The sequence below is a fragment of the Ambystoma mexicanum genome, chromosome 6q, assembly GCF_040938575.1.
Source record: "Ambystoma mexicanum isolate Mex_15411 chromosome 6q, UKY_AmexF1_1, whole genome shotgun sequence".
NCBI lineage: Eukaryota > Metazoa > Chordata > Amphibia > Caudata > Ambystomatidae > Ambystoma > Ambystoma mexicanum.
In genome coordinates, this window is record NC_090937.1 from 230,141,937 (window position 1) to 230,167,777 (window position 25,841).

Here is a 25,841-nt window from a genome sequence, read left to right on the forward strand (position 1 = left end):
AGCAGGATTTGAAGATGATACAGGCTTGGAGAGGGAGCCAGTGCAGTTCGATGGGTGTTGGGTGATGGGGTTGCATTTGCAGAGTCCTTTAATGAGCCAGGGTAGGCCAGGGTAGTCGCTGCAAGGCCTTCCAAAAGATCATTGCCACCATCCAGTTGGGAGAGGAACAAGACTTGGACATTGGCTCTGAATTTGTTTTCTGGGATGAAGGGTTTTATTTTCCACAGGAGATAATGTTGGTACCAGGCCATTTATGCCTTCCTCACTGTGTGCAGTTTGAACCTGAGGTGTCTGTCGATGTTGAACCCAAGCGACCTGGGACAGGTGGCCAGCTGGGGTGTTTATCCCTTGAGTTTATAGCAGAGAGCCAGGTCTGGATGTCAGGGTATTCAGAGTTGTTGGTCAGCAGTAAGACTTCAGTCTTGAAGGGGTTGAGCTTCAGGTAAGCACTGGAAATCCATGATGGGATCACTGTGAGACAGGCCTTGCGCATGTGGATGTCTTAATTGGAGGATATCTGGAGGTAAATCTGTGTGTCATCTGCATATTGGTGAATGTGGATGTTGTGTGGATCGAGGAGGGTTCTGAGCGGTTCCATGTAAAGATTGAAGCTCACCGGGACAGGATGGGACTGCACATGTGAAGGATAGAGTTGGTGACCTGGAGGAATCCATTTGTGCAAACTGTTGGCAAATCGCTAGGTAGGATTTGAACCATCTGAGGACAATCTCGCTGATCCCCATGCAGTGATGTAGATTGTCCATGAGGGTCTGGTGGTCTGCTGTCTCTAATGCTGCTAAGAGGCCAAGGAGAACTAGGAAAGGATGGCCATCATCGAGAATTTTAAGGGCATCGTCAATCACCTAAGAAGTCTAATTAAAAAAACAGAGTTTGGCTTGAGGGAAATCTCCTCATGCCCAAAAAAAGGAGTTGTCCTGAAATTTGAAAATGACTGCGTTATTAATCCAAGCAGGGGTGCGCACATGGATTCTACACCTCCAAATACACTCTCAGCTCATTACAGGCAGGCAGTGAGGTTTTAAACAGGTCTGACATCACAACCAAAAGTTACATTCCTGGGATCTAAGCGAGATTTGGATTGAGTGAACAATATAGGCTTAATTGCAGTGTAGAGGGGACAAATCTGATTGGTCTGGCCAGATCTGGTAGTGCCACCTGGCACCACCACCAGGAGGTCATTGCAAGCCTTGTCAGTTTAGGAAATTTACCTGCATGTGAGCAAAAAATGATGGGTGGGGAAGATGATCTCAGAGCACTGCCTGTCTCCCATCAATGTTGCCACTTCTAACTTCTCAACCGCAGAGCAAGGACATTTTTCGCCATCTTCTGTCTTCAGTTTGATGGGAACAAAATTATCTGTCTGAATGGGCCTTGTTCCCCAGCTCCAGGTCACGTGTTCAGGCACCATAAAAATGTTTTTCTCTGCTGCCATTTATGAGGGATTTCAGCCTTTTGTCCTTGCAGGAGCTGTATCTTTTCTGATAACTCGAACATTCTCTCCCAGTGTCCTTGGCAGGGGTGGACATGCTGCCAGATCTGTTTTGCATTTCTCAGGACACTCGGTGTGCCAGGCATCAGCCCTTTGTTTTAAGCCTTCCCAATTAATTTCAATGCAGCTGTGGCTTCCATTTTACCTTCATGGCTGTCCATGGCAATTGCTTTAGGTGTCAGCAAGCCGTTCAGGTGTGTTGTCTTTGCATCTGGTTAATGTCTCTGAGTGTATTCAGCCATTTCGCCTCTTCATGGTTACTTTGGTGATGTCACCCGGTTATTGTCTGTTGGGCTGCTTCAGTGGGTGGCATCCGTCATCTTTGGTGTATGCTGCGGGGGGTTGGGGTAGAGACCCCCTCAACACCTTGATGGTAGTCATTTCTGTGCTGCATCTTGTTCTGAAGCCAGAGTGGTAATACTGAAAGAGGTTATTGGCTTCAATGTCTTGGAGGAATTGTGTGGCTACTGCTTTCTCAAGGATCTTACCTAGGAAGAGAAGATGGGTGATGGGGCGGTAGTTGCTGAGGTCGTTAGGGTGTAGTGTTGTTATCTTAGGAAGCAGAAGGATTTGTCGGGTCTTGAAGTCGAGGGGAAGTTCCCTTAAGTTAGCGAGCTGTTAATGATTGTCAGGTAAAGGAGGAGTGCTTCATTCGGAAGGGTCTTGAATACAGAGGCAGGGAGGATTTTGTCTGCATACGATGTGGCCTTCAGGGATTCTAGGTGGCAGTGAGGTCTTCCAGAGTAGTTGTCGAGGTAGTTGTGGTTTTTGCGAAATGGGATGTGTAGTGTGCTGTCAGTTGTGGCATTTGTGTGTATGTGTTGGTGGATCATGTTGATCTTTTTTACAAAGAAATCGAATCTAGGTGTGTGCACATCCTACTTTTCATGGGAATGTGCTGACTGGTTATCCCCTCTGCCCTTTGTTTCTGGTCTGTTATCTGTTCCCTCACCCTCTTCATTCCCCATTGTTTCGTCCCTATCCTGTTTGTGTCTCCCTGGGGGCTTGCTCCCTCCTTGCCTACCTCCTCCCACATACCTCAACTGCTCTGCCTAGTTTAAGTGTACCACACTCGTTGCTCCTCGCTATGGAGCTTTCTATCTCTCCCATCTTCTCTAACTGCTTCTCCATCTCCTATCCTTCACCTCTCACTAAGACTGGCAGGAGGAAACTCAAGAAGGACATACTGACCTCCAACCCAGGCCTTCCTATCGCTGACACCTACGTCAGTGCTTCCGCCAGAGAAACTCTCACCAACATCCTCTGTGTCGTTCCTATGGCTGCTCTGCTCTCTCCTCCCTATTCTTCACGCATATATGGTGGCACCCACTGGGTGGCCTTTCTTGCCTCCTTTCTACCTCCAGGGCCATCATAAATGTCTATCGAAATGGTAACATCCTGGTACAAGGGCCTCAACCCAACCTCTTTTTGATAGGCTCCTTCCTTGCATTATCAACTTTCCTCTTTCTTCCTCACTGGCTCCCTTGCCACGTGCTTGTACAACCGCTCAGGCTCCCTTGCCAACTATGCCCACCTTGGCTAACTTACCTCCCACCAACCTCACCACCTCATTCACAACTCCCCCCTTGTCACTTTCCACTGTACAGGCTCCTCTGCCTACTCTCACTATACTGACAACCTTGTCAGCCTCTTCCACCCTGCTGGCCTGGCTACCCACTGCCGCCGCATCTGGAGCTTACTTACCATCTGTGCCCAACCCCTGACCCCCAGACTTGCTCCCTTGCCATCTACCACCATCCCGGCTCCCTTGCCTGCACCCTCCTCACTGACTCCCCTCTCATCCTTGCCACCTCCTACCTCTATCTCTCAGGCACTCTTGCCAATTCCAGGAGGGACCTCTGTCTCTGATCCCCCCCCCGTAAATCCTTCAAAAGTGGCAACCTGCTCCATGTTGCCACGCTAAACTATTGCTCTGCTGTCAAGCACTCCTCTGACATCTGCCACCTCCTTGAACTCCTGGACCTTGATGTTCTTGCTCTTACTGAGACATGGTTTAAGGACAGCTCTGTCATGAGTTTTGACACACTTCTCCCCAAAGGCTAATAGATCCTCTCTGTGCCCAGGCCCAACAGGCCAGGAGGTGGAGAAGCCTTGATCTTTCCTGAGTGGATCCCTGTTTCCATTATTCCCACTCAGGTCTACTCCTCCTTTGAATGCCTGGTGTGCAGGCTCTCTCTCTCGCCTGTCACCTTTCTTACTCTGGCCACCTTCTATTGGCCGCCTGGGCGGTCCACCCTCTTCCTCTCGGAATGGGCTGACCTTAACTCCCCCTCTTCGCAATTCCTCCTGTTGGGGGATCTTAACATCTATCTTGACTCGCTGCACTCTTGAGAACCTTTCCGCAACCTCTGTGACTCCCTTTCGCTTGCCATTCTACCCTCTGGTCCAACGCACAATGCTGGCCACACCTTGGATGCTCTCATCTCCACAGACATCCCACTCTCTATTCCTCTCACTACCTCGCTCTCATGGTCTGATCATTCTATTCTCTCTTCTCACTTACTCTTCTCCTTTAGCAATGGCACACCCTACACCACAACCTGCCTTCAAGGTCACCCGACCCATGAAAACAGTGTCAGTGGCTGCCTTTGCCTCCACCTACTCTCCTCCTTCTACTCCTGATGCTGACTCCCACCCTGATGCAGCCCTCTCTAACTTTCAATGTTACATCTCCAACACTCTTGACATTCTTGCCCATGTCATGAGGATCTGTCTGAAGCCTGCCAAAAAATACAACTCTTGGTACGACTCTGATCTGGCTGCCCTTAAACGCAAGTGCAGAGCAGCGGAACGGAAATGGGGATCTTCAGGTGCACCCTCTGACAAACTGACCTGCCGCCTTCTTCAAAGGCAATATAGACTCTGCATCCGCTCCAGGAAAGCAGTCGACATTCAATCCTGCATCTCCACAGCATCTAACAACGCAGCCAAACTTTTCAAAGTCTGCAAGGAACTGTCCAACCTTACTGCAGCCGCATCCTCCACTGCACCCACCCAGGCCCTTTGCTCATCCCTGACCGCACAATTCACCCCCAAAACACAGGACCAACATCTTATGCCCCCCCCCCTCAGCTGCCGCATCCCTCCCCCTCTTCTATACTCCCTCTCCCCCGTCACACCTGATGAGGTCTCTAGACAAGTCTGGTCTATTTAAGCCTCTTCCAAACAGGAAGGCCACTGCCCCTCCAAAACCATCGAGGACAATATTGACACTCTCGCTGAAGCCTTGGCAGACCCCTGCAACCTCTCTTTCGCCACTGAAGTTTTTCCCTCTCCTCTCAAGCTCTCTCTTGTGCACCCTCTGCTAAAAAACACATCTGCCAGCCTTTCTTTTCCGGGCTACTATCGCCCAATCTCTATCACCCCTTTCCTGGGAAAACTCCTGGAGAAGCTGGCTATCACTCAACTGACCCTCCACACTGAATCTGTTGGTTGTCTCCATGACCATCAGTCTGGCTTTAGTGCATCCAGAGGCATGGAAACAGCTCTTCTGAACACCTGTGGAGACCTGCTCTCAAATCTTGACTGTAACTGTCCCCCTGGCCTCATTGTTCTTCACCTCTCTTCTGCTTTCGATACGGTAAACCACAACATCCTGATCTACTGTCTCCATGATACCCTGGGCATCACAGATCAGGTCCTGGCGTGGCTCGCCTCCTTTCTCTCTGACCGGCCTTCCCAGATGGAATTTGGGTCCTTTCTCTCCTCTATCACTCTCTACTTGTGGTGTCCCCCAGGGATCTAACCTATCCCCCTGGTTCTTCAATAGTTACATGGGCCCCTTGGCCCACAGGATCTCTACCTTTATCTCTAACTTTTAATGTTATACGGATGACACGCAGCTCTCTTTCAGGCTACCCTTGGCCTCCTCCTCCTCGCCCATCCCGACTGTCTATCCGCAATTCATTCTTGGTGTGCAGCTAACGATCTCTGCCTGAATGGCAGTAAGACAGAGATCATCCTCATTGGAACCCCTGCTCCAGCTTCCCCACTTTCACACTGGCCGGCCTCCGTTGGCCCTGCGCCCTCACCTACCACTGAAGCAACAAATCTAGGGGTCATCTTCAACTCCACTCTCTCCTTCTCTTCTCACATCTCAGACATCTCCAAAAAGTCCCACTACCAACTGCACCTCCTGAGAGATATTCTACCTTTTTCTCACTTTCCCCCAGAGGCTCCCCACCTCGAGAGCCCTAGTTCTCTCTAGGATGGACTACTTCAACATCCTCTTTCTCAATCTTCCTACTTCTACTCTCTGTCCTCTGCAACTCATCCAGAACAGAACCGCAAGACTTATCCTTGGTCTCAAGCCCTGGGACCGCATCTCTCTGGCGCTGAAATCCCTCCACTGGCTCCCAGTGGCTGCAAGGATCAAGTTCAAGACCGCCTGCATAATCCACAAGGCTTTCCCGGGCCAGAGCCCACACTATCTACAACGCTCTCTTCCTAAATACTCTCCATCTAGAGTCCTCTGCTCGTCCTCCTCTAACTCTCTGCGGGTGAGCTGCTTCCACAAACAGAGATTTGTGGGTAGATCCTTATCCTCTGCAAGCGCCTCCCTCTGGAATAGCCTCTCTGCCTTTTTCTGCCTTGAGCTGGAGCAGCATAAGTTCTGGAAACTCCTCAAGACCTTCGTCTTTTCTCTCCACCCTCCTTCCTCCTTCTTTTCTCTAACTCTGTTCAGTTTTTGCTGTCTGGTTGCCTGGTTCACCTCCTGAGTCTTACAGGTCCCAGGCTCCGCCGCCAGTCTTTTGCCAGTCCTCCGGGCCGCTGCACTATGTTCAGCATTACTGCACTTTCAGTTCACACTCCATGAAAGGGGCAACCTCTCTCTGCACTTAACCAAGGGCCCTGCTGGACTGGACATGTTTGTTCTCTTCCCCCCACCCCCACCCAATCCCACCTTCCTTAACTTCGTCTGTACCCATACATTACCTGAATGTACTAGGTCCAGTAAGTTCGTCCATCCTGTCCCCCACCCCTTTTTTGTCACCTGCTTCTACGACCGCTCAGGCTCCCTTAGTTGCACTGCTAATGCAGTGCTGCATGTCTTGTGTACCAAAGCTCACCTGTTCTCACTGGGCAAATGCACTTCTGACAGATTGGCACATGCCAATCTTTGTCATAATCTTGAGCATAAGCAACTTGGTCGTGCAGACGGTGGACCCTTATGATATGATATGGCATTTGTAACGCGCCTATACACAAGTGTTTCAAGGCGCTATGAGGCATGGGGGGAAAAAAGGGGAAAACAGACAACGATCCTACTAGGCCAGGTGTCATTCAGATCGTGCAAGGGTAGGGGGACTGAGAAAAGTGCAAGGGGAAGGGGAGTGGGGAAGTGCAGTACATGGTTAGTAGAATACAAGATAAATAGGGCCAGCTGGTGGCAAGTGCAAGGTAAGTGCCGGGAGAAGGGGCTGTAGGATACAGAGACAGTCCTGTAGTGCAGGTAGGCAGTGCAGGGAAGAGTGGCTGGGCCAAGGACCGAGATCGGTGAGTGGCCCAGTTGCAGATTCAGTGCAGGTTCAGTGATTTTAGCAGGGGAGAGAGGGAGAGAAAGCAGGGGCAAAGAGGAAGGTTTTGAGGTGCTTCCGGAACCGGAGATGGTTCTCCTCAAGTTTCAGGGAGGCAGGAAGGCTGTTCCAGAGGGAGGCCCCTGCTGCAGAGAGAGATCTACCCCCAGCTCGTTGCTTGGAGAAGCGGCTGACCCTGAGGTAGTTGGAGGTGGATGAGCGAAGAGCTCGAGAAGGAAGATATTTAGGAAGAGAGAGTTGAAGGTATTTTGGCCCAAGGCCCCAGAAGGCCTTGTGGACAATGCAGAGGGTTTTGAACTTAATCCTCGCAGCCACTGGGAGCCAGTGTAGCGATTTCAGTCCTGGAGCGATATGGGCCCTGGGCTTGAGGCCAAGGACAAGTCTCGCAGTCCTGTTCCGGATGAGTTGCAAAGGGCGGAGAGTAGAGGCAGGAAGATTTAGATAGAGGCTGTTACAGTAGTCAAGCTTCGAGAGAACCAGGGCTCTGGAGACAGTGAGCTTCTGGGGGAAGGAGAGGAAAGGAAGGATACCTCTGAGGAGGTGTAGCTGGTAGTGTGACTTCTTAGAGACGTCAGATATGTGAGGAGAGAAAGAGAGTGTGGAGTCGAAGATGACCCCGAGGTTTTTTGCCTTGCAGGTAGGAGCAGGAAGAGGGCCAAGGGAGGCCGGCCAGAGAGCTGCAGGGAAGGAGGGAGTGGGTGTGCCGATAAGTAGAATCTCAGTCTTACTGGCATTAAGGCAGAGGTCGTTGGCGGCACACCATTCCTGGATAGCAGAAAGACAGTCAGAGATGAGGGAAGGGGAAGAGGAGGCCGAGGGTAGACTGAAAATGTGTTGGGTATCATCCGCATAGCACTGAAAGTTGGGACAGAGAGCGGCGATGCGGTGAGCAAGAAGTGCCAGGTACTGGTTGAACAGCCAGGGGGAGAGGTTAGATCCCTGGGGGACACCACAGGTAGAGAAAAAGATGTCCGAGAGGAAGGAACCCTGTTGGACCTGGGAGGGACGATTGGAGAGGAAGGAGGTCAGCCACGGCAAAGCCTGACCAGTGATACCCAGGTTATCACGGAGACCGTTGAGCAGGATGGTGTGGTTGACAGTGTCAAAGGCAGAAGAGAGGTCGAGCAAAATGAGAACACAAGGGGTGTTAGAGTCAAGGTTTGAGAGCAGGTCCTCGCGGATGTTCAGGAGAGCAGTTTCCGTGCTTCTGGCAGCTCTGAAGCCAGACTGATGGTCATGAAGACTACCAACAGATTCAGCATGGAGATTAAGCTGGGAGATGGCCAGTTTTTCCAGGAGCTTTCCCAGGAAGGGAGTGATAGAGATAGGGCGATAGTTAGCTGGGCAGGAGGGGTCGGAAGAGTTAAGAAGGGGGTGCACAAGGGAGTGCTTGAGGGGGGATGGGAAGACTCCAGAGGTGAAGGAGTGATTGCAGAAGTCAACCAGGGCAGGCGCCAGGGAGTCGATGTGGCCCTTGATAGTTTTGGAGGAACAGGGGTGGACCTGTTTTGACGAGACTTTCATAGATCGGCCTTGTCTCGAAACCTCGTCAGCAGAAAAAAGGGGAAAGGCAGAGAAGGAGGGAGGAGGGGTGGCTGCAGAAGGGCCAGAGGGAGAGCAGGGAAAAGAGGAGGGGAGGTGATAGGAGGAGAGTGAGGACAGGATGTCCTGAGTTTTTGAAATGAAGTGAGAGGCCAGTGCCGTGCAGAGGGCCTGGGAGGGGACAGGAGAGGTGGAGACTGTAGCAGGGTTGGCCAGCTCCTTGCAGATTTTAAAAAGTTCGGCCGAATTGTTAGATGCCGCAGAGATGTGAGCTTGGATAAGGGCTCTCTTCTTAGTGAGAACGGAGAGCCGGTATTGCCTTTGGAGCAGGCGGCAGGCCAGTTTGTCAGAGGATGAACATGAAGCACGCCATTTCCTCTCTGCCACCCTGCACTTGCGTTTAAGGGTGACGAGATCCGAGTCATACCAGGAGTTACACATATTACCTCTGTTAGCACGTGTGGGTGTGCAGCCACATCTGACCTGCATGGCACACAAGCACAGTGCTGGCCATGCAGCCTAGTTGTGGGCACCCACAACATGGTGCTGTGTGCGTGCACATGCCGGACTGTGTCTATCACTGACAGCAGAACAGTCATACAAGGCAGCATGGATGCCTGGCAGCGGCCTGCCTGCAGCCATTGTCACCACTACCCGCAGCTCAAAGTGAAATGTGGATGGGCTGGGCCAGCACCACTCACGAGAGTGTCAGCCAGGCTCATCTAGGTTTTTCCTTTTTTATTAACGACAGGGATGCCTTAGGAGCAATCGTGCAGGCCATAATACCATGGTGAAGATGGTCCAGCCCCACAAATAAGTGCTGGTGCTCAAAAATATGTCCTCGGCTCAACCCTAGAAAACGCCTGCACAAATTAAGCTCTGCTTACGCCTTACATGCTAGCTTCCAGAGGCTTAAATTCAAAAAGGAGCAATTCCAGGCCATCCAGGGTCTGCTAAGCTGCTTTAGTTTCAACTTTCTTTTTTTAACAAAATATGCACCTGAAGGAGCACGTGTGAAGGTAACATGAGTGAAATCATAGAGCAGCCGTAGTGTGTACATGGACTCCAAGCTCCGGGCTCTGGGCGCGCGCGTTCTCCTATGTTGTATCCGATGGGTCTGTGGCCTTTTCATCAGGCTAGGGACGCTCTTCTGAAATCGCCTTTTGTTTTTGCCTTGCAGGGACGAGTCGGGGGAAACCTCGCCGATTCGAGTTGGATTTGTCACCTATAACAAAATCCTCCATTTCTACAACGTGAAGAGTAATTTGGCGCAGCCCCAGATGATGGTGGTGTCGGATGTTGGGGAGGTCTTTGTTCCTCTAATGGACGGATTCCTCGTGAATTTTCAGGAATCCCGATCTGTGATCAACAAGTAAGTGGGGAGTGAGGGGGGCGGTCAAAACATGTATGAGTGGAAACACAGGGGCCGCAGGTGGGAATACTGGACCATTGGCAATGGGGTGAGAAGCTGTGCAAGTCATGCACTTTTCCGAGTTGTAGTCTTGCTGTTAGTGATTAATGACGATAGGTGTGCTAGGTTGGTATATTTGCCTCTTTTTACTGCCTCCACCAATGAAGGGTCCAAACTTAGATATACTATTCTAACATTCTACTTTGAAATGTATGCAAGGCCAGATAACCTGGACATTGAAAGCAGAAACTGGATCCAGTTCTTTTGGTTGGCACACTAGAGATGTAGACCACTGCTGGTGATCAGATGGGATTAGCTGGGACTTAAGTAGAACCTTTGACCCCGTGCTAAATGTAAGACTACCCTAAGGGATTCGGGAATGGAGGCTGTGGGTAAATGCTGTATGTTCTGAGGAGAAGGCACAGTCAAGTGGAATGGCAGAAGTCTCCCTGGCAGGGAGTGTGTGCATGTTCTTAGCTGGTGGTCAAAGTATCCGTCATGTGGCCGAGAGTGGAGAAATGGCTGAAAACGGATAAAGTCATAAGTGTGTGGGAATAAGACAATCGTGGTTTAACGGAGCCCAGCACAGTTTCCTGCTTTTTGGGTGTCTGCACCCCAAGAACTAGCACATGGTGGCTGGTGAACTTTTATAGGCTGCTAAAGAAACATGCACCAGACTCAAGAAGGCCCTCTGACAAGGCTACATATTTTTAAAGAAAATACAGGTGTTTAGAAAAGAGAATACAAATATCATGAGTTTACACAGCAGTGCATGCCCCCAAGTTCCCCGTCTAGACGCTGTAATATTGAGTGTAATATTCACTCAATTTAATGATAATCCCTAGCAGCGCTTTGCCAGCCAGTGAGTGAGCAGTGTCCTGCGTGTCTACTGAATGGAAATGCATTTGAGCGATGCTGCCCTGTAGTATTATACTGTCATTATCCATTTACAACATTTAAAAGAGATTTGCAAGTCTGGGATCTTTTTATACTGTTCTTTTCATTGGGAGTAATAGTCTATTAATGTCATTCGTGTACGATTGGTTATTGTACAGTGGCTGGTCTGTGGTAATGTGGCGTCTAAAATAAGACGAAAGATGGAGACACAGATGGGGAGAGAAAAGGGTACTCGAGATACAGGGGTGAGAAAGAGAGGGGGGACAAAGAAACGAGTATTGTTGGCATTGTAACTAAAGTGTGTATAAACATTAGAACCCTTTCAGGGGGAGCCAGCCAATCAGATGGCTAGCAACGCAGGCTTGAATCGGCGATGAAAACCTGCGTTGCATGCCACCTGAGAGCCGGCTCCCCTCTGCTGCCATCTTCCCCCCACCCTCTGTCCCCTTTTTTTTCATTTCTCCACCCCCCCCACGCAACCTCCCCCCCCCCGCACTTAACTTATTTCGGCAGCTGCAAGTGCCGCCACCACCTTCCCCTTGGCTTCCGCAAAGCAACATGGAAAGGGAAGAGGGGCTCGATACGTAGCCCTGCCTTCCCTTCCCATGGCGGCCATCTTAAGACAGTATTTTCAGTCATTGAACATGACGCACACGTTTATTTTAGCACCCTCGGTTACTGCTTTGGTAGTCCGGGGTGCTTATGGCCTTAAGCCCCCGTTCCAAGTGCTAGAATGGGGGGGGTAAGAGCCTGGAGCCCTCGTTAATGACACTCGCTTTGCTCGGGCCGTTAACTTGGGCTTCCAGGCCATTACCCCCATTCCAACCCTTGGAACGGGGGATTAACCCCACATTATTAACCGGCTGTATGTGCAACCAGGGCTAAACAGAGCATTTATAGTGTTTCATCAAAGCTGGCGAGTTTTACAGAAAACTGATTGAGGCTGTGGGGCACTCCTTCCCTTCCAGCCTAACAATTTTCAATAAACCTTGCCAAGTTTTGAAACACCCCCTGACAACTGCCAGATATTCTGAGGAACCTGCTGGTGATGAGCACCACTTCCACTTAACAGACAGGCTGGATAGTTCATTTTATTGTATTTCTTCTGTGCAATTGCTTTGTGTTATTTGACCATGCTCTCTCAGTTCACGGAATTCGGGTGTGTGTGTGCTGTGTCATGTATTTTGAAACCATTCCAACAAGGATCCCTTTCCGCAGCTTGCTGGACCAGATTCCTGAGATGTTCGCAGACAGTAACGAGAGCGAGAGCGTCTTCGGCCCTGTGATCCAGGCTGGCATGGAAGCCCTGAAGGTGAGAATGGAACTGCAGCCTGCGGGGCTTCATGGGTTCCTTGAAAATATCTGAAACAAAGAACTGAAAAGCGGTAGTTATCTTCCAGGAGGCAAAGCACTCCCTGCTCCTACCCTGTACAGATGCTAAACATCATTAATGTGAACGAATTTACCAGGAGCACAGCCTGTGCACACAGAGACAGCTCTCTCTATCTCCCCTTCTCTCTGGCTGTCTGGCTCTCTTCCTACTCTCTGTCCATCACACCCACCCAGGCTGTCTCTGGTCACCTCCCATTTCATGCCACTCCCTCTCCCTCTTTCCCATCACAGTCCGTATCTCGCCTTCCACTCTCTCTCACTCTGTCTGTCTTAGCTTTCTCTCATTTCTCTTTCCCACTTTCCTTTCTCGCTCATCGCTGACCCGCTCCGTGTTTTAGTTTCTCTCTTTCATGCTCCCTTTTCTATTCTCTCTGGACCTCTCCGACCATGTTAAATCAGAAAGTTTTGGAAATAAGCAACTGTTTTGCCTATTGCATAAGAAAATTAGGTTCTCTGCTGCCCATTTACCACACTACAAATATTGTCTACAGTGAAAAACAGCAGGTTAGGGATAACCTATCCAGATCTATGCACATGAAAACCAATATGCAGTCTTTACTCATGTTGCATGAAACTTGAGTGGGGTACGGGACGCTTCCCGAGCGTTCCATATTGAAAGAAATAGTCACTGTGGGTTAAAGTTTCTGATGCGCTCAACCTTCTATATTAATAGTTGGGTGAAAATGAGAAAAATTCAAACACAAAAGATATATGCACAATACCAATATTTAATAATATTGCAAACTAGAATCTATTGAGCCTAAGGTACAATGAGCCGACACGGGTTTCGAGAAATGCTTCTCTTCTTCAGGGCTCAGAAAATCATAATGTTCAACATAAACAAAAATATTTCATATGAGTGATGTTAGTATTGTGTGCCATCTGTACACAATCTTCATGCTATTCTATAGTGGCAGTATATTATCTACACTTATAAGAAAATGCTGTATCATTGTCAATCTCGAGGTATCTTCAAATGGTATAATAGCTTCTGGAGAATTAAATGTTCACAAATTGCGAAAGTATTTATGGCTTGTTTTCAATGGCCTTGCACTTATGCTTAATATTGCTTATAATATTATGTGGATCAAGCTCTGCCTGATCTGCATAATATTATATGTAAGCAAAACCAGTCAGTGTGAAATGCGTGAATAATCAGATACAAAAACAGTTTTGAACGGAAACGTGCAAAAATGTCGACCTGGGAATTGCGACGGGCGAAAATGCCAACCCCCCACCTTACACCACATATATATGTGGGGGGGGGGTTAGAGTATACTATTAATATGGGGGGATTGCGGGGGTCTCCCCCGCATATATATGTGGTGTAAAGGGTTAAAAAAAATCAGCATTTTCGGCCGTCGCAATAATCACATAGATCCTTTTTAACATTTAAATCACAGTCGAATCTTACGTTCCAGAAAAAGCTGCGCTCCAAAGCGTCCCCTTTAATATATTTCCATTGCCTGATTTGACCTCCATCTGAAGGGGGCACTATGTGAGAACAGAAGTGCCTGAAATGGGGTAAAGTGCCTCTGGCATGCTGGCCACACACAGCAGACCCATCAGGCAGTGGGGCCGCCAGTGCCCGTGGGGCTGAGCGTGGAGAAGGTGGCTCGAGCACTAAATCTCAGGAGGGATGGGCTCAAGTGTACAGAGCATGACAGCGAATGCATGAAGTGGTGATACATTAGAGAGAGGAATGGGCGGGAGGCAGGGCAGAACTCAGTTCACCCAGGGACACCCCCTCAAGCACAGGCATTGCCGAGGCGAGGCTCGAGTGTCCCAGCAGAGCTGAGCTGTGAAAACACCTTAGTGCGGTGTGTGAGTGTGCCACTTCAGATGGGGCGTGCAGCGGTGCATCCGTAAACTAGATTAGCTGGGGTAAGGGCTCTTACATCCTTCCAGGGCACTATCTGGAAACAGCACTGCAGCTCCCGTTGTACCAAGTCCCCAACCACGATTAGCATGAATTTACCTATCTGTAGATGGCACCGCTGCATAGCCCTTCACTTGTAGCAATACCCGCTATCCTAGTCCATAAAGTACTATAAGCTATTAGTCCACTTCCTGCCCCGGAAGCCCAGGGCCGTCAGAGGCCATCTTTAGTGTGGGCAGTTTGCCCTGTTTGTTATAGGAAAATGCAGGCATTTCGACAGCAGCCATAGTCATGCTGGCCTCAAAGTGCATTCAGATTTTGGCATCATAAAATAATCAATTTCAAGTGTTTCCAACGACCTATGATCAAGTGGGTCATCAATGCCTGCCTGGCATGAGTGTGGAGAGGGCAACGGCATGGAATTAATCAGCGGATATGTATCCCCTCCGACATGCTATGCAGTTAACTTTGACACACACCAGTGGTGCTAAGGATCCGTCCTGAGCTAAAACTAAAACCATTCCTGAATGAAGCATAGGGGAGAGCAGCATTTTCTAAGCACTGTTCCATAGATGGATGTACCCTGTGCTGCCTGCATGACCAGCAGTCCTTTGTCCTCCTAAAGGTAGTTACCTAAGAGGCGAACACTTAGAGCCCAACCATAAGTAATAATTTAGCAATTAAAGAAAAGCATACGTGAAAACGTAAGATCTTAAACAACATAAACAACTTAAACGTTTAGCATCCTTGCAGGCTGTATTGGCGCCCACGATATATGCTGCTAGTTAATCTTTGCCTAGATATCCATTCTAGCCCCCACATTTAATATTTCTTGAAATGTAAATCAAGAACATGCATTCTGCGCTCTGCTTTCTAGGGTCATGGTGAAGTCGGTTTGCTAGTGTATCCGAGTGTGCCCCTGTGAAAAAGCCACAGCTACAATCTGGACTGTCACCGGCACATGGTGGATATCCTGTCATACATATCCTTATCCAAGACAGCCCAAAACAAGAATATTTAGTAAAATGCAGTCCCTATGCGGATACCGTTTATCTGGGAGGATAGCTCACGAGTTAAGCACGTGCCTCAGACATGGGCCAGCTTGCACTTTGCAAGTTTGAAACCCTTGGCTGCTCAGGCTCAGCCCTAATCTTGCAAGTTCCCATCAATTGTGTCCCATAAAATTGGACAGTAATAACACCTGCTTTTATAGTGGAATCCAGCAAGAATCGCTATGTGACAAGACACATGGCTATTGTTGTGCCAAGTACTTTGGCATGTAAGGATATAGTTATTAATGCCATGGGGAAGAATGTGCATGTCACTGGGAAAACCCATGTGGAAATTAGATCGTGCCTTGAAACATTGACGCTGCTGCTTTATGCATTTTGCTTTATTGCTCATTGTTCCAATGATTTCTGGTGCAATAAGTACTCACAAATTTACATGTGTGGACCCTCTCTAAATCCTCCCAAATTTCGAACTTTTAGAAATGCGGTGCAGTCGATCTTTACCTCACTGCCGAGGAAATCAATTTGTCAATATTTTGAATATCTTAACTTTTTTTTAGCTTTACCTGTACTCAAAATTCCCACATTTACTGTTTAAAAAGTGTTATTACCTTTCTTTATGCACATACACATAGCACATCAATGCTATAACACTACCACACAGAGCCATGGTGAAAATCCTGCATTACATCCGACTTCACCCTGCTCAAGGAACTCTGTACTACACACAGATGACTGATCACCACTGCCAAACCAACTACTCCCAAAACACAATAGCCATGGTCAACAATTGAAGCAGAGGCTTCTTCAAAGCCATCAAGCACTGCATCAACCCTCTGCCTGACCCACCCATACCGCACTCCGAGAAATCTACCTCCATCCATATGTGGGTGGTGAATACAGCCATTACTGTACTCCAGTAAAACCCCTCCAATTTATTACCTCTTATCAAATAGCTACATGCCCATTTGTGTAAGTTAGCCTCATTCTGCATTTAGCCCATTTGTGTAAATTAGCCTCATTCTCCATTTCGCCTATTTGTGGAAGGTAGCCTTACCTTGCTTTGAGCCCTCTCATGTTAGTCAGCCATATTTTGCAGTTTGTGTTAGCCTGTCCTTGCTTTTAGCCCATTTACGTAAGTCAGCCACATTCTTTTTAGCTTTACCTGTACTAAAAATTCCCACATTCACTGTTTAAAATATGTTCTTACCTTTCTTTATACACATATACATAGCACATCAATGCTATAACACTGACACGCTGAGCGGTGGCGAGAATCCTGCAGTGCATCCAACTTCACCCTGCTCAAGGAACTCTGTGCTACATGCAGTCGACTAATCACCACTGCCAAGGTGAACTACTACCAAAACACCATAGCCAAGGTCAACAATTAAAGCAGAAGTCTCCTCAAAGCCATCAAGCACTGTATTAACCCTCTGCCCAGCACACCCGTACCGCACTCCATCAAGAAATCTACCACTGGTTTTTGGTCTTTTCTGTTCACTCACCAGCCTTACCTGCACCAGCGTCCGAGCAGGACCAGTTCCCCACCCGTGTGCCCAGCCTGCCCACCACCCTCCTCCCAGGCCCATGATTGAGGATTCCCTCCTTCTTAATGAAGGATTTCTGGGCAGCCTTGTCCAGGCAGCCATTGGCGAAGGGCCAGAGGCAAAGGGCAGCTCCACTCTGTGTTTGCCCATGTTCACCTGGGACGTAAACCAGCAGTGATGGATAAGGTAGGTGTGGTGTGGGTGGTGAATACAGCCATTACTGTACTCCAGTAAAACCCTCCACTCTTATTACCTTATATCAAATAGCTGCTTGCATTTAGCCCATTTGTGTAAGTTACCCTCATTCTGCATTTAGCCCATTTGTGTAAGATAGCCTCATTCTGCATTTAGCCCATTTGTGTAAGGTAGCCTTGCCTTACTTTTAGCCCTCTCGTGTTAGTCAGCCATATTTAGCATTTAGCCTAATTGTGTATGTTAGACTTACCTTGCTTTTAACCCTCTTGTGTTAGTCAGCCATATTTTGCAGTAAGCCTAATTTTGTATGTTAGCCTTACCCTGTGTTAAGTCAATTTGCGTTAGTCAGCCATGTCCCGCATTTAGCCTAACTGTGTAGCTAGCCTCAATTTGCTTTTAGCCTATTTGAGTTAGTGAGCCATATCCTGCATTTAGCCTAATTGTGCAGGTAGCCTCACCTTGCTTTTAGCCCTTTTGCTTTAGTCAGCCATATCCCGCATGTAGCCTAATTGTGTATGGTAAGAGATAAAATATTAACTGAAAATGCACACTTGTGTAGAAAATGTTCTTGTATACAGAAAACTAATCTTTGTTACTTCGGCTCGGGATGCGGGGGAGGGAGTGGCACAACCCTGGCACAAGGTCAACTTAATCAATAAGGAAAAAAAGAGTCCCTTACTTAAGAACCCTTGTGTCCCCTGCACACCCCTCTACTGAATCAACAGTTAATCATATATAATGTACATATTTCTTTAAAAATAAGTTGTGGGGGAACCACCAGGGGGCGCAGAGATGCACTGACGCATCTCGTCTCCTCCGAAGGGTGCCATTTTTGGGACTTGAGCCCTCCCAGAACCCCCTGGAGTGAAATGCCGACCCCCACCGCAGCCTTCTAACATCGTGGGGCACCTGAATACCCCAACTCCGGTCTCCCGACGTGGCGCCTTCGCTGCGCAGTGAGCCCGCGAAGATTGAAGGGAGGGAGTGCCCCGCCTCCCCCGGCGCCGTGGCTCCGCACGAAAACAACGGAGAGCCGCGGATAAGGTGAGGCCTGCAACTTCATCGGACAGCGTGGGGAGAGCAGCCCCCCCCTCAAACTTAACTGCAGCGGTCTCCCGTGCCCCACAGAGCCCAGGCAGGGCAACGCGGCACTTTGGACGACTTTCCGCCACTGGGGCCGCACACCGGAGCAGCGCATCGCGCGGAGGCCTGCGCTGCGGCCCAGGGCCCCAGCGCTCAGTGGACTTGGCCGAGGAGGGCCCATTGGAGAGCTGATTTGCCCCCTTGACCTCCCCGACCCCCTCATCGGAGTCCGGCAAGAGCGGAACCCCCCGCCGGCGACATGGAAGAGCGAGCAGCCCACCCATCCCCCCTCGCTTCGGGCCCTCCCTTGACCTGACGGTGGATCGTGTGACGTGCCGAGGGGGCATCGGAGCCCCCACGAGGTGAGAGGCTGCCCTAAAGCGCTGCATTATATTGGGGGCAAAGAGGGCCGGCCATTGACCCAGAACCGGAGAATAGGCCCAAACAACCCCATCCCCAACAGTGGGCGCGGGGCCTGGACGACGAGCAGGCAGGACCTCCTCAGAGGCGTATTGTGGCCCGGCGGCGGTGCCCATTGGACTTGGGGCTCCTAGGGGTGGACCCCGTGGGGAGGTGAGGAGCCGGGGGAGGCCTATGAACTGGAAAGATTCACTGCAGAAATTCCGACGTTTGGACCCTAGCTCCCCGACTCGCCCCGGGATGGCAGCCTCGACACATCAGGAACTAGCAGACACTAGCACGGTCACCAAGGGTATGGCCGCCCTCCTCGAGGAGATCAGAGGCTTCAGGGTGGATATAACGCTACGTCTGGACACTTTGGACAAAAAAGTGGACAATATAGACGACAGGGTTCAAGCGCTAGAAAACAATACTGCTTCGAACGACATCTTTGAGACGCAATTTGACATGCGCCTGGCGGAGCTCGAGAGGAGGGAAGAGAAATGTTCCCTAAAACTTGACGATCTGGAGAACAGGGAACGTCGCTGTAACCTGCGCTTTTTAGGCTTCCCGAAGCATGAGGGCGAAACTCAAGCAGACATTATAAAAGCTGTTAACGCGGTGGTACGATCACTCTTTGAAGGGGCTAACACGAACGAACCATCTATTGATAGAGCCCATAGAGCAGGTGCAGCCAACAGAGGCCCCAGGTCCATTCTAGTACGATTCCACTACTTTGTGGAGAAAAGCAAAATTCTTGAACTGGCCCGCAAGAAAGGCCCGGTGGACTGGGAGGGGGCCCAGATCTCGGTGTATCGGGATCTCTCTGCCTTCACCCTGGCGAGACGACGGCTCTGCTCCCCGCTGACGAAAATGCTTCAGACCAAAGGGGTCCGATATAGGTGGGGATACCCTTTCTCACTAACCTTTGAGCTAGACGGCTACAAGTACGCCCTGGTCACGGAGGATGATATTCGCAGGGTGTCGGGGGAACTCCTGGATGACCCAAATATGGAAGTGCGCGAGCAAGAACGCGAGAGAGCCCCAGCTGGCCCCGGGCGGACGAGGGCTCCACAGGAAAGGCATAAGGTCCGAGGCCACAGGAAATTCAGAAGAGTGGCGCCGGCATCCCCGGAGCTGGCCAACACTTGAAGAGCCCCCGGGAGCCCGACGATCAAGCGTGTACCCGATTCTGTGAGTGGGGAGGCGACGCATCTGTTTATGGACAGATAAGGACAAGGGGGTGGGGGCGCTCGAGTTGTTGTTTTTGAAGAGTTTGGGAACCTGGAGGGAGGAGACAATGGTGGCCTGGACTGGCGACAGGATGAAGCCGCTAATCAACCAGGCGTTCAGGGGGGGGGGAGGGATAAATTGGGGCTCGTTTATTGGGGATTTTGTTGGGTCACACCAGGTTTTCAGGTCTACTTTGCATTTATAGAAGTGTTTCTGGGCACCAGCAGGGTGCGGAAGTTCTGCGGGAGCATTGTCATTTTGCGCTCCTCAGAGGGAGCCATGAGCTTTTATCATCGTTTTGATGGATGATTCGCTTCAATTCTTGACAGAGGGGTCGTTAAACGTACGTGGGCTTAACTCACCTACAAAGAGGTTGCTGGTAGTGAGAGAATTTTCAAGGCTCCGCCTTCATTTCTGTTTGTACAAGAAACTCACTGGGTGCGGGGCAAGGAACCTAAGCTAAGGGCCAAGAACATTGATCAGGTGTATGTGGCGTCCTTCCGGGCTAAAAAACGCGGAGTGGCCCTCCTGGTTTCTCCCGGGGCCCACTTCGTGGCCAAAGTTCAGAAGTCGGACCTGGAAGGACGATATATTATGGTCAAGGGGGAGGTGAGGGGCCGGCTGTTCACCTTGGTTTGTATTTATCCTCCAAACGAGGCACAGGATATCTTTTGGGAAGGGATGAAAGAGAAAATTATGGCTTTCTCCGAGGGCACCCTATTGGTAGGTGGGGACTTTAACATGGTTCTTTGCCCCTAGAGGGATAGGAAGTCCCCATGTCCAAACTCGCGTTACCACAAAAAGTTGGCAGAAGTTTTCCAAGAAGTCAATGGAGAATTGGGCCTGAGTGATACGCACCCCATTAAGCAAGGCCAAGACCCCGACATCACCTTCTACTCAAAGTCTCATGACACATTCTCCCGTATCGATTACATTCTGGTTGACGCCACGCTCCGGGGTGATGTTACGGACTCGGGGTGGAGATTGTCCCTTGGTCTGATCACGATCTGGTTGGAGTAAAATTGGGCATTCCCCCAGCCCCCGCATCCGGATCCCTGTGGCGGTGCAACGACCTCCACCTGCACGATAAGGAAGTACGCCAAACCCTTTTAGAAGCCATAAAAGATTACTTCTCTACCAATGACAATGGGGAGGTTGGTGTCATGGGTGTCTGGGAGGCATTCAAGGCAACCATTAGGGGCGTCCTTCTAGAGATAGGTTCGAGAAAAAAGAGGGAGAGGGGCCATGGGGAGAAGCTATTGAGGGAAAAGATAGATGCTATCCAACCGGGGGGGAAACTGAAAACGCAGATGTTCCCCGGACAATGGGAAGAGCTACAAAGATTGCGTTCTGGGCTGGCGGACCTCTAGGTGGGACAAACGGAAAGGAAGCTGTCCTTCTTGAAACAGAAATACATGGAAAAGGGGGAAAAAGCGGATAAGATACTAGCTTGGAGGCTCCGCGAGCTCAGAAATGGTAGGAGGGTGAACTCCATTGGCACCCCGGAAGGGGACTCGACAGTGAGAGACAGCAAGATAGCTGAGCAATTCAGACAATATTATGAACGGCTGTATCGCTCGGAGTATGCAGGGGACAGGACTCAAATAGATGGCTTCCTGGACTCCCTTCCGATCCCGGGCCTCTCTCCCGACAAGACAGAAACACTAGAACTTCCCATAACCCCACAAGAAATAATAGACACCATATCCTCTTTGAAGAGTGGTACAGCCCCGGAGGATGATGGGTTCACTGTTAAGTTTACAAGACCTACTGGTCTACGTTGGCCCCGTTCATGGCCAGAATGTTCAATTCGGCACTGGAACTGGGCTCCCTCCCACCCACGATGATGTCCGCCTTGATAGTAGTGCTCCCCAAAGAAGGGAAGGACCCCTCTCAGTGCCAATCATACCGCCCTATATCCCTCCTCAACGCCGACGTAAAGATACTGGCCAAACTTTTAGCAAACAGACTGGCGAGACTCCTCCCTTCCCTAGTTCCCTAGAGATCAAGTGGGCTTTATCCCGGGTCGTCAGGGATCTGATAACATACGGAAGACCCTGGATCTCATGCATGAGGCTTCAAGGCAGGGGGTGGAAGGCTATCTCCTCTCACTAGATTCGGAAAAGGCCTTCGACTGCGGCAAGTGGTCTTATATGGGTAGAGTCCTCCGGAAAATGGGTCTGGGAGACAACTTCTGTGGTTGGGTTTCAGCTCTTTACAACGGCCAATCGGCAAGAGTCTTGGTCAATGGTGGCACCTCAGACCCGCTGGCCCTGTCTAGAGGCACCTGTCAGGGCTGCCCCTTGTCTCCCCTTCTCTACGCCTTGGCAATGGAGCCCCTGGCTATAGCGATCAGAGCTGACCAGGAAATCACAGGGATTAGATGTGACAATTGTGACTTTAAACTCTCCCTGTTCGCAGACGACATCCTGGGATACCTGACTAACCTTCAGGACTCTCTACCCCGATTATTTGGACTTATAGACTACTATGGCACCTTTTTGGGGCTCAAGGTGAACACGTCCAAGTCTAGCATTATGCCCATGGGTCCCGGGGACCATGACATCGGGGGTAACTCCGAAATCCTGGGAGTAAGAATAGAGCAGACTTCCACCAGGTACTTGGGCACCACCATTCCCAGGCATCTGTCACAACTCTATCAATGTAACTTCCCGGGGATCTTGGCCAAGATTAGTAGTGATCTCAAACGATGGGCACCTCTCACACTTTCCTGGTTTGGGCGTATGGTCACGGTTAAAATGAATATCCTGCCCCGCTTGCTCTACCTCTTTGCGGCCCTCCCCGTGGTGATCCCGAAGGCCTTCTTTGAGACACTACAGTCCCGAGTCCTTCAGTTCATCTGGGCCGGCAAAAGATGAAGGGTCAAAGTTTCTACCTTAACTCTCCCCAAGTCTCATGGTGGATTTGGCCTCCCGGACTTTAGACTTTACTACAAAGCAGCTCAACTCCGGGTGATGTTGGAGCACATGAGGGACGACCTGGGGACATACTGGACTTTCATTGAGGATGTCCACACCCAACCGAAAAAAGTCAGGGACCTGCTATGGCCCCCCCCTAATACCCTCCCCCCCACCTCAGAACGCACCCAACCTTAGCGGCCCTCTGGGCAGTCTGGAAACCGAACAAGGACAACAAGCTGCTGTCATCCTGGCCGTCTCCTTTAACATCGCTGTGGGGTTCCCCCATCGATCTAGACACCAAGGGCTTTAGAGACACACAGGCATGGTCGGACTCGGGCCTGGAGAGGGTTTCTCAACTCTCTCGGGAGGAGGGTTTCATAGAATATGATCAGCTGACCGAGGCATTGGGCGACAACCCGCCCTCAGTCTTTGAATATTTGCGCCTGAAAGGGATCCTGACCCACCCTCGGTGGGCCGCCGACCTCAAACGCCCCCTCACGCCTTTTGAAACTGTCCTAGCTAAAAGCACCTCCCGGAAAGGCTCCCTATCTAAGTTTTATGGCACATTGATGACAGCTAATCTGGAGGGTAGGCAGCCCTTCAAACGAATATGGGAAGAAAGGCTTGGCATGACGCTGGACGACCACACATGGTCGGCAATCTTTAAAGCTATATTCACGGGTTCACTGTACACCGCTGCCATGGAACATAGCTTTAAGATACTCCACTCATGGCATCGCCCTCCAGCCACCCTGTCCAAAATGTTTAAAGAGGTGTCACCCTTTTGCCCTAGGACATGTCAACAACGGGGCACTTGGTTTCACATGTGGTGGGGATGCCCGGTCATCCAGGTGCACTGGTCGGAACTGCTCAGCTGGAATCAAGGGCATAGAAGGGTACTCCCCGACCTTACAGCCACTGGAATTCCTCCTGGTACTCCTATGCCGGAGACGGAACAGTCCGCATTCCCAAGGGTCATTGGGGCCATGTTGAGGGCAGGGAGGCTAGCACTAGCTCAAAATTGGAAAAATGTCCTAGCTCCATCCAAGGAAGAATGGCTTTGTAAACTTAGGTCAATCTTCACCTATGAAAAACTCTCTGCGATAACAAATGACACCATGTCGGATTTTATACAGGAATGGACTGCAGTGCTTCTTAATGACGATTGCATCTCTATGCGTCTGTAAAGTACATCCTTCAACGCCCCCATTTCACACGTCTCTCCACCAACCCCAGGGACCCAGCTTGGGCCCCTTACTCGCTGTGAACTAATCTGACCCCATTATGTCAAATTGAATGTCTAATAACATATTGATTTCCGAATGCTCTCTCTGCAGCTTCTATAACCCGCGAAACCTCTGGACCTGGTATGTTAAAAAAAGTTGGGTGGGGGGGGTGGGGAGGAGTTGGATTAAATAAAAAAAAAAATGTAAACTGCCATCTATGCTTGTTCAATGTATTGCTGGCAGGGATTGCCCACGCACCCTACCTTATATGTATGATGTCAATAAAAACAAAGTTAAAAAAAAAAAAATTATAAGTTGTGAGAGACAAAATGTTTCCGAAATGCAAAATAATTGTAATCAATCTAATATTATCAGGGGTCAAGATTATAGCTCTATGCGTTTCGGGATCCCACCCTTCGCCAGGAGCAAGTATTTTACATTGTCATTCCAGAATCTTACAGAACATAGCAAGGAAGACATAAGCGGCTTGATACCAACTTTCTCTCCTGTGGAATACAGCATACGCCTTAGATCCGCACGCCCAATAATGATCCATTAATACTGCTGTTCCAACCTTCATTGCTGGATGCTTTTCTGTGTACTTGTACACTTTGTTTTCTCCAACCTTTACTGCACCATAATTCTGGAAACACAATGCTGCTCTCTTAAATTGTATTAAAGGTATTGGTCCAGCTTCATTGTCCACCCAGGTCAGTAACTTTGTACTTGCATCCCATTCTTTCAGGCATTTATCATTTTCCGCTTGTACTGTGTTTACTGGAGCTTGTAGGAGTCTGTGTGCTTTGCTGCCTATAACTCCCTCCTTCCATCCTTCGGCTGTGTACACTTGGCCATACACAGGCATCGTTGGTCGTTCCAAACATCCTGGTGCTCCTCCTATTTCCTTGGGCCTCTTCTTAGGACATGGCCATTTTTTTTCAGTGTTATTGTTTTTGTCTCTCCTTTCTAAGTGCTGTCAGTTATGTATTGTATAGCCTGCTCTTTTTTCCAGTACTCGTCCACCATGTCAAGTGTCTTTATATAACTATCTTCATAGGGGAATGCTGCTTTGGACATCCATCTCAATGTTGCTGTTCTCCCTTGGAATCTCCTTCGGGTTGTAAACATGGACAGGTACATAAGGCATTGTGCTATTGCTGCTGGTATTTCAGTTGCTACAAACATTCTGGAGGCACTCATGGCATAGGGGATCAGCGAGCATACATAGCAGCTCTCCCCTGTGGTTTGTTTACCTACCTTAGTCATGTGCTGGTTCCACATGTTATTAGATACTCGAGCAGTATCAGTGAGATAGAGATCCGCCCCCCATGCCTGGATCAGTACTCGTCTACCTCTCTTTACTGTACTTACCTTTCCACCTGACATGGTTGTTCCACCTGCTGGAGTTGGGGTTGTGTTAGTAGAGGTCACAGCGGTATGATGGGGCAAAAATACTACATGAGAATAAGAAACAGTACACAATAAGCATTCTTTTAATAATGCCCTCAATCACTTACACCTCCTGGACCCTTGTGTAGTTTGGAGATACCAGTTGTCTCCCAGAAATGCGCAAAACAAGCATTATTGTGTTAATATTTTATTAATTCGCGCACCGCAAACTGGGTGTTGGGTTATTGCAAGGAAAAATAATGTTTCCAACACAACCCTTTGTCTAGCGTCAAAGAGTACTGAAAGTACAGATGGGTTTCCAATCGGCCTTGGAAAGTTTCCAGCATGAAACAATACAATACTAACAATGCAATAATAACAGTCACACTTTCACGATGAATGCTGTCATGCTGTCAGTGTGCGGAAAGATAAATAATAAACACAGTGTGCTCCTACTCTGGATGTGTAGGAAGTCCTTTCCCTATCTCTCTTGCTCTGGAGCGAATAATCATAGGTTGGCCTCTGCTGGGTTGTGATGCTTCCAGGGTATTGTTTTCTTCTTCTGCTTGTGAATCGTTGGCCCCTTCGTTGTTGGTGCTAGGAGAGTTCATCGCTTTGTAGGGTTTGATGTCCCCCAGGTGATTCC

At 49.5% G+C, this 25,841-nt stretch overlaps 1 protein-coding gene across 1 annotated transcript in view; it reads left to right on the forward strand.

The window, feature by feature from the left end:
• Window positions 1-25,841, forward strand: part of SEC24D (SEC24 homolog D, COPII coat complex component) — a 658,686-nt gene that overhangs the window by 459,515 nt on the left and 173,330 nt on the right. The window contains exons 12-13 of the mRNA XM_069630689.1: window positions 9,791-9,982; window positions 12,137-12,230. Of these exons, the coding sequence (XP_069486790.1) occupies window positions 9,791-9,982; window positions 12,137-12,230 (286 nt within the window). The remainder of the gene's footprint in view (window positions 1-9,790; window positions 9,983-12,136; window positions 12,231-25,841) is intronic.